Here is an 8598-nt window from a genome sequence, read left to right as displayed (position 1 = left end):
AAAGTCCATCATCTGAAGCCATGAGGATATCATTAGTGACCTTCACCAGAGCTGTTTTGGTGCTATGATGAGCTCTGAAGCCTGATTGAAACTCTTCAAATAAGTCATTGCTGTGTAAACGTTCACATTTTTCAATAGCAACTGTTTTCTCAAGAATTATAGATAAGAAGGTATGATTAGATATAGCTCTGTAATTTATTAAGTCACTAATATCGGTTATGTTGGTTATTTTTTTATAAGGTGTAGATGACTCAGGCATACCAGACCAGGACAAAGTGGACAATTTGGCAGGATATCCGGTGGGAGTGAGGAACAAAACCTCTTGGACACTGAACAACCAGAATGACAGTAACATGTGTTGCTGGTTGCTTCACCCTCCTCACTTGCATGTTTTTGTGTCCTCATGTGCAATTGTCTTATTTCCCTGCTTAGGTGAGCAACATTGTTGCTATGTAGCAGAACCTGCAGCAGTTCGACAAGGTCTGGAGGTTTAGGTCCCCCAAACATGGGCATGAGTTTACTCCTGGGGTTGAAAGTGTCAAGAGGCACGCGTTAACCACCACAGCCCCATCTGTCCAATTGCCAGGCTGCTGCCGACAGGTGGAGACTATTTTGTTTGCCTCTGTGCTCTGCGTCACACTCCAAAGAAAAGGTGGAATGCCGCAGTCTCAGGACTTAGGATCGGGCAGCTCATTTTAGCAAATGGGGCTGTCATGCAGCAGATTTGCAGCTGGTGGATGTAAGCCACACCACCCTGATTCAGTGGCATAATAAAAGGAGACTGCTGTTGTGTTACAGGGATTAAAGCTTCCCAGCTGCTGTTGCTGCTGTCCCACTTCTCACTGCCAAAATAGAATCAACAGCCTTTATTGACATTATGTGTTATGTTAATGGAGTTTTTGATGAGACCGAGACTGGATTAAACATAACATGCAGACACAACATGACATAATCTTTCCACCACCCCCCACCCCCCATTCAGTTGATTGACCACTGACTAACAATACTCCCTAAGAGGCCTAAAGCGGGCAATAGTAGTGTGCAATAAATCTAGATCTTCAAGTTACAGAACTGTGCAATGTGCATGAATGTCCAAACAGACAATCCCTGAGAAATTGAAGCGTGTGAATACAAATTTGCATGTGATGATAATAATAATTCTCATCAGATCAATCACATATGGAGCCAGTAGTGTGTTTGTAACATGCAACAGATTATGAACTGGGCTGGTGGTTTATTGGTTCTCAGCAGGGGACAATAACCCTTACAGCTTTAGGAAAGAAGTTGCGAAGTCTATTAGTTTTTGATTTAATGTTAGACAGGCAAAAATAAAAAGAAAACTGCCAACCAGTAGGACAAAACCAAGTCCACAGCGGTGGCTTTTCCTTACTCCCACCAAAATGCCTCAGCTGATGATAATAGCTTCAGTGGGCTTGCAGCTCGGCCCAACTGGTACAGAGGTTTTGTAACTTCTTTGCTCATGCTGCTATCCAGAAAAGACAATACTTTGAGCTGATAATTTGCTGTGAATAATGAAGATAAGCACTAGATATGATTAACATTAAGATGTACTGGTATGAATTGTCCAGGCACTACCCGGGCACCAATCCTCTAACGCTGCACGTATAAGCAAGTACACAAAATGGAAGGATAGATTAGGGCTGGACGATAATTCAGTGACAACATATATCGACCGATAGAAGTATATTGATGATAGAAATAAAAGGGCCAATAAAAAGTTCAATAGAATAACAGTTTTCCTTCCTTTTGCATTTTAGCCTATCATGTAGGTTAATATTACAGTCATTACATCCTACCAACCAATAACAAACGCAGAGCCAGTAACGCTCCGTCACCAAGCTCCGCCGCTTCAAAAAATTCAGAGAGCAAGTGTTTTTAATTATTCTTTTTTTTTTTTTTTTTTTACTTGCAGTTTTGGTAAAAAGTTGGTGGAATAAAGGGCTGAGTTTGAATTCAGTGTTTGTGTGTTGTGTATCTAAAAAATAGATTGCTAAGCAACTGTGTAAAAACATTTGTTTTGAATTTGTTGATAATTATCTATAACAATCAATATGATTTCTATTTTGTCTATATGCTTTTTTCCTATATTGTACAGTCCCAGGTTGGATCTAAATGTATATCTATAAAATATATATATATATATATATATATATATATATATATATATATATATATATATATATATATATATATATATATATATATATATATATATATATTTTAACAGATCCCTGAAATACAAAACAAAATTACGCACTATTTTAATAACATAAACTTTTTTTAAAGGAAGCTTTTTTTTGGAATGCTGTACTTTCAATTTACAGGTAAATACCGCGTCGATGACCTTTTTCTTTGCATGTTTGCACAAACTACTGCATTTATTATCCATCCGTCCATTTTCCAAACCGCTTAATCCCTCATGGTTTCTACATTTATTAATGCTTTTAGGTTTATCATTAACACTTAAAAATGTTTCCATTAAAACACAACAGATCTACTGTCGAGATCGAAGCCACAACTTCCCTTATTTTCTATCCACTTTTTTAACCGAGCTCCAGTTGGTGGAGCGTGAGCCTTTTAATCTCATTTCGTGGGTTCGAGTCCCACGTCGGGCGAGCATTTTTTGACAATTCAAGGCAACGGCTTAAATGCAAGAAATACAATTTTTAAACACACGCAAAATCGCTGCAGATCCAAACATCGTGGTGCGTTTAAAAGTAAAAGCAACATGACTGTTTCATTTCCCATCCTTTAACTTTTACGGCCGCTGCGCGACAGTATCCAGGTGCTTTACGACTGTTTTGGAGGCTCTTTCAAAATGGAGTAGCTCACGGCGCAGCGTCTTAAGCAAAGCCAACTTAAGCCAGTTCCTTTCTCGTCTTCGCCGCCTTTCTCTCTCTCTCTAACGTGAAAATATTTACTCTCGTTTAAAACCGGCAACGCCCACAAAATGACAGATGACAACAAGCCGGGCTCGCTGGGCTTCTTCTCGAGTTACGACGATTTAAGCGACAGCAGCGATGACTCGGACGAGGAGGCACACAGCAGAAAGAAGAAAGCGGGGACAGAGGCTGAGGGCAGCGGGGCACCGTCCTCCGGATCGGCGGCCAAGCGGACAGCCGGTGGAGCTGCCTTACCCAGGCCCGACGAGCTGTTCAGCTCCGTGTCCAAGCCCACTTTCCTCTATAACCCCCTGAACAAGGAGATAGACTGGGACAGCCTGACTGTCAAACCCCCCGAAGAGGTAAAAAAAAGCAGAAAGCTACAATTAATCGCTTGAAATCAAAACGTTAGAAATCTAGAAATATTATTGAATTATGTTTTATATACTATAGGTTGATAAATGTGTGTTTTTGTTTTTCGATTGCAATGCAAATTGTAATTGACAATAAAATTTGATTGATTGATATAAAGGAAAAAAAAGCCTATTAAGGTAGTGTCGTTTAAAAATGGCTAGATGAAAGTCATAGTTGAGAGAAAGGCGTGAAAAGTGCAGCTTGCCACAAGCCAAAGTAATTTCCTCCTGGGATCATTAAAGTATATGGCTGTGTCTCATTCCGAATACTTCCGTCAGTGCACTGCTAATGTGCACTGACCACTTACTGCCGTAGTGCCCACTTTCGATCGTTAGTATTGTTCCAAAAGGAACACTAATGTTGAAACACAACAAAATGCAATTTTTTTTTTTAAATTTCTCCAAATTTTCAAGCATTCCAAAATTGATGTAAAGAATTTGTAAGCTTCGATCAAATTACTGGAAAATAACAAAGCCTTAAAGTTTTCAGATTTGATAACAGTATACTTTAGCTAAACCCCTGTGTTATTTGTTTTATTTTCTTTTTACTTTTGATTTAACTTTAATGTGACTGTTTAAGTTTATTTTATTTTTTGTCTTTTAAAAAAATCTGTTATGGTTGCCATATGTTTAATTGTACTTATCGGCTATTTTGAAAATTGTATTTTGGATTTGCTTAAAAAAAAATAAATAATAATAATAATAATAATAATAATAATAATAATAATAATAACACAGACATATACGTAGACGCGTCATAGGGCGCAGGTTCGCACGTCAACGTCACCGCCATATTGTATGTGGCAGAAAGAAGTTGAGTTCTGTTATTGTGAACGTGGATCAGAGAAGATGCCTCATTCCTGTGCTGCAATAAATACACACACGCACACACGCATATATATATATATATATATATATATATATATATATATATATATATATATATATATATATATATATATATATATATATATATATATTATTTTTTTATTTTTTTTATTTTGTATGTGTTATGAATATACGGATCAATTTGTTAATTGATCTAAACATTGTGGTCTTCGTTATTTCATAAAACCGTTATTTCATAAAACCGTGTCACATGTGAACCTTTAGGAACAGACTTTTTGGGGGAGTATTAAAGAGGTAAAATTAATAATATGAGAAAAAAAAGTCCTAGGTCAATAAAGTAAAAATAAACAAACAAACAAACAAACACAAAAGTGATAATGTTATGATAAAAACATCATATTATGATAATTAAGGGGGAACATTTCCAGAATAATCACAGTTTGCAGAATTATTTCACTCCTGGAGTAGGCCAGGTTAGATTATTTTAAATATTTTTATTCTTTAGGAGAATAAATTCAGGAGAAAGAAGCAGAAGGGACACGAAAATAAACTTGTAACATTACAAAAAAAATACTACGAATACAAAATATATTCAGAGATTAAAGTCCCTCTGATACTGTTTAAGTGACTGAGTAACTGCAGATTTGCCACATTTAAGATGGCGGACGCTCTGACGCATCGCAGCATAGGCAGAACCCGCCCAATGACGCGTCTACTCTTATATTATGTCTATGAATAATAATAATAATAATAATAATAATAATAAAAAAACCTTATGTTAAAACGCTTACCGGAAATGACGGGATGACGTGACGAACGCAACACACGTGAACGCGAATTTTCAGCCCGCCAAAACTATATGCCGTCATTTGTTTACAAACACACACGTTCTTTAACCAATGGTTAACACTCACAGCATGTGGAAAATACATCGCCTCCGACGTCAACGCAGGATCCTCCTACTATTGGCTGAACATGAGGTATGTTCGTGTATTTTGTAAGTGATGCATTAGACGAGAGTACGATGCCTCGTATTACCACCATTACTTACATTTATATGATTGCGGTGTCGCAGCTCCGGCTGAATTGTCCGCCATTATTTTCAAAATGGGAACATCCTCCCGACGTCCCTAGTCCCTCCCTTTCCGCTTTGTAGTCAAGATGGCGTCCGTTTAGTGCGAGTAGGGTCCATCGTTACACACTGCATTTTGTGACCGTTTTTAGGGGGTCATCCGGGTACCCTCAGTGCACTGACTTTTTGTGTTATCTACACTATATACTTAAAACTAAGTGTTCGAAGTGTAGAAGTAGGCAGAATGAGACAGAGCCGAAGTCTGAGTCTGAGTCTGAAGCCTTGTGTTGCAGAAGACGCTGTAGTCAGATGAGGCCACGGTGAAGCACGGCAGTGGCAGCATTACGCTGTGGGGGAGGCTGGTCGGATGAGAGGTGCTTGTTGAAACAAAGCCAGTTAAGCGGACGCAGACGACTTAAGACCGGAGGAAAAAATACACAAAACAAATGTGGGACACTAAGGATGCTTATGAGGGACAATGTGGGACACCATCACTGATGACGTCATACATTTCAACTTAACACAGGTCTCACGTTACGTTAATCGCTCCCTGCTTTGCCTATAGTGCACAGCAAGAAATTAGGATAAGGTTATTTAAAATAAAAACAATCACTTTTTGTCAGTTTAATAAGACCGTTAAATTTTAAAAAGTTCTTCTATGATTATCAGAAGAAGAAATAAACATTACCTCATTTTCAAGTTTATCCGAAAAGCCATGTTATTGATAGTATTACAGACATTATTAATGTTATTGATAGTATTACAGACATTATTAATCTTGGCTGCTGTTCCCTCGTCTGTCTGTCTGTCTGGCGTCTTCAAAGACCGATCTATTTTATTTGATGAGTGAGGCGGGGGACGCTGCTTCATATTGTGATTGACAGCCGACGCGTGGAATAATTTCTTTGACTTTTCATAATTGGACCCAGTCGAGTGTGGGACATTGTTACTAGGGCTGGGTATCATCTAGGATGAGCCGATACGATACATAGCTCAGCTTGATTTGAGTTGACTCCAATATCGATATTTATTACTTTCAAATTGAGTCATTCAATCAACAAAACCAGCCAAATATTATATTGATGTTCAATTTATTGAACACTGATATATTAACAGGAAAATAAAGTGCATTTGGTTCAATGCATTTAACGTATCCCAGAAACCAGAAATGTGCCCAAGCATCTGATTTTAGGGACGAAGGCGCTTCTAAAATCCTGTCAGCCGTTCCGCAAATTTGTCTCACTTGCTCTTCCTTGCTGTGAACAGTGATGGCGCGCTGTAATAACGCCACCTAGAGGCTGGGAGGTATATCGATATTAAAAGCCAGAATATCAATATTACATCGTTTTTAAAAACTATTCATCTTTGTATCGATTATTAAGCACAGCCCTACTTGTTACCCTAAATACGGGGTGGTACAATAGAATTGGGTTTTGATCAGATTCACACTGATTCTGGACACAATTTCAAATGAGAAGCTGCATCAAGATGCATGAAAAATAAAAAATCCAAACCATACTCCTAGAGGCTCTCCACCAAGTCTCACTGGTCTCATCTGAGGTATTTCTATCACCAGGCTACGGTTCTGACCAAGTGCTATTATAGCTTCTTCCAAGGTTCCTCATTCATGCTGCAGCTGTATTGCAATGCTTTTTTTAATTTTTTTTGTGGACAATTCTAACACTGCCAGGGTAGCAGTTGAAGTGTCAGTTCATCTTTGGTTACCTGTTTCACCTTGCCTGCTTTTTTTCTTTACATTTTTTTTTTTTTTTGGTCTGTTTCTTCAAGGCTGCAAGAGAATTCAAGCCATGGAAGATGAACGCCGTGCCGCCTCCCGAGAGCTACGCCGCAGAGCCCGAGAAGAAGAAGGGGCCTCCCCCAGGAATGGATATGGCGATAAAATGGTCCAACGTGTACGAGGACAACGGCGACGACAAGCCCCAAGCGTATTCTGGCAAAGCCCGGTTCTTACCTGAGGAGGAGCAGCCGTCTGACTCAGGTGGGTCCTGCAGGATACTCTTCATTCCCGCTTTTCACTTACATACTTTACACTTTACACTTACTTAAAAGATTTTTTTTTTTTTTTTGCAAAATTAAAAATGTGAAGCTAAAAAGCATTATAAAAATTACATTCCACGCTTTCTTCCGTCCTTCTGCCTCAAAAGACGAGGAAGCTCAGCAGCCTTCGATATCCACCAAGAAACGGCGAGTGGAGACGTTTCAGCAGAAGGAGAAGAGGAAGCGGGATTTGGGACAAGCCACCTCTGACAAGAACTTTGTAGAAGAGGAGAAACGGATTCTCAGGCAAAAAGCAGAATGAAGCACAAGTGGTTTGTAATCTAAATATTTAACTACACCACAGAACATTCACAGATGTCACCATTTAGGACAAGAAAGCAGCATACTTGTTCATTTCTATTTATCTGACGTGACGTGTCAGTTTTAAGAGGTTTGTCTTGAATTTGGTTTCAAATGTTCTGTTACTGAGGAATATGTATGACAGTTTTTAATATCCAGGACAAAACCTGATTGGGGATTTATTTTTTTTCTTATTTGAGTAATTTGCAGTTTTTCTGTGGTTATTAAACCTTAATCAGCTTCCTGCGACGCAGATTATCCAAATTTTAGGATATAGCTTTTTACACATTGCACACACATTTACTCCTCTTTGAGTTAATGGGACTTGGCTGTAAAGCAGATGGATATATTGCTGCTCTGAGCAGCAAATATAATGCCAGAAAAGTTGAAATATCTGAATTTAAAGGCGTATTTAAGCTTCTAACAGGCTGAACACCAAACCTAGTTTGTTTTCTCTGTCTCCAGTATTTTATGTAAGTAAACTGTAACGTTTGACTGCTGTGGCTTTATTTGTATTTAGTCATTTCTATCATTTCTTGAACGTCTTGTCATTGCTGAATGGTGGCTCTTTAAAAAACATGTTTAAATGGGAATAAATAAATTTGTGAAAATCAGTTTTAAACCTGTTTTTTTTTTTCTGTCTGAACACCTGGTGGCGCACTTGAGACGCATTAGAATTTCCCCCTGCCTTAAGGCTGAGTTTGGCTCTTTAAATACAGCGAAGACATGTGCAGTTATGGCAGATTTGCCATTGTTTTGAAAACAGTTTTTATGCCTGATTACATGTATAGTAAAAATGTTTTCTTAAAATTTGGAACAAAATCATTTCTTAATTTTCTGCCACGACATAAAGCAACCGGTAAACTTTATCTCAGCATAGTCGTATCTTAACCACAGGTGAAATCTCTTCATCGGTCCCGGTAGCTGAGTGAAAGATATGAATGTATGGAGGATTTGCGCCATAGTCTTTACTTCTTTAAGTTGCTTTTGTTGCCTATAAAGA

At 38.3% G+C, this 8598-nt stretch overlaps 1 protein-coding gene across 1 annotated transcript; it reads left to right on the top strand.

Moving 5' to 3' along the window:
• Nucleotides 1-2971: 2971 nt before the first annotated feature.
• On the top strand, nt 2972-8209 carry c9h1orf52 (chromosome 9 C1orf52 homolog). Its single transcript, XM_012878072.3, has 3 exons — nt 2972-3265; nt 7026-7236; nt 7403-8209. The coding sequence occupies exons 1-3, from the start codon at nt 2972-2974 to the stop codon at nt 7555-7557; spliced, it is 660 nt and encodes a 219-aa protein (XP_012733526.1). The 3' UTR covers nt 7558-8209.
• Nucleotides 8210-8598: the final 389 nt, after the last annotated feature.

This window comes from Fundulus heteroclitus, chromosome 9 (genome assembly GCF_011125445.2).
Source record: "Fundulus heteroclitus isolate FHET01 chromosome 9, MU-UCD_Fhet_4.1, whole genome shotgun sequence".
Classification (NCBI taxonomy): domain Eukaryota; kingdom Metazoa; phylum Chordata; class Actinopteri; order Cyprinodontiformes; family Fundulidae; genus Fundulus; species Fundulus heteroclitus.
Note: the sequence above shows the minus strand (reverse complement) of the source record. Positions and strands in the feature narration are given on the sequence as shown.

Coding starts and splice junctions, on each gene's coding strand:
- c9h1orf52 (XM_012878072.3), top strand. CDS start 2,972: ATGACAGATGACAACAAGCCGGGCTCGCTGGGCTTCTTCTCGAGTTAC. Junction 3,266..7,025: donor CTGTCAAACCCCCCGAAGAG/GTAAAAAAAAGC, acceptor TGTTTCTTCAAG/GCTGCAAGAGAATTCAAGCC. Junction 7,237..7,402: donor GGAGCAGCCGTCTGACTCAG/GTGGGTCCTGCA, acceptor CTGCCTCAAAAG/ACGAGGAAGCTCAGCAGCCT.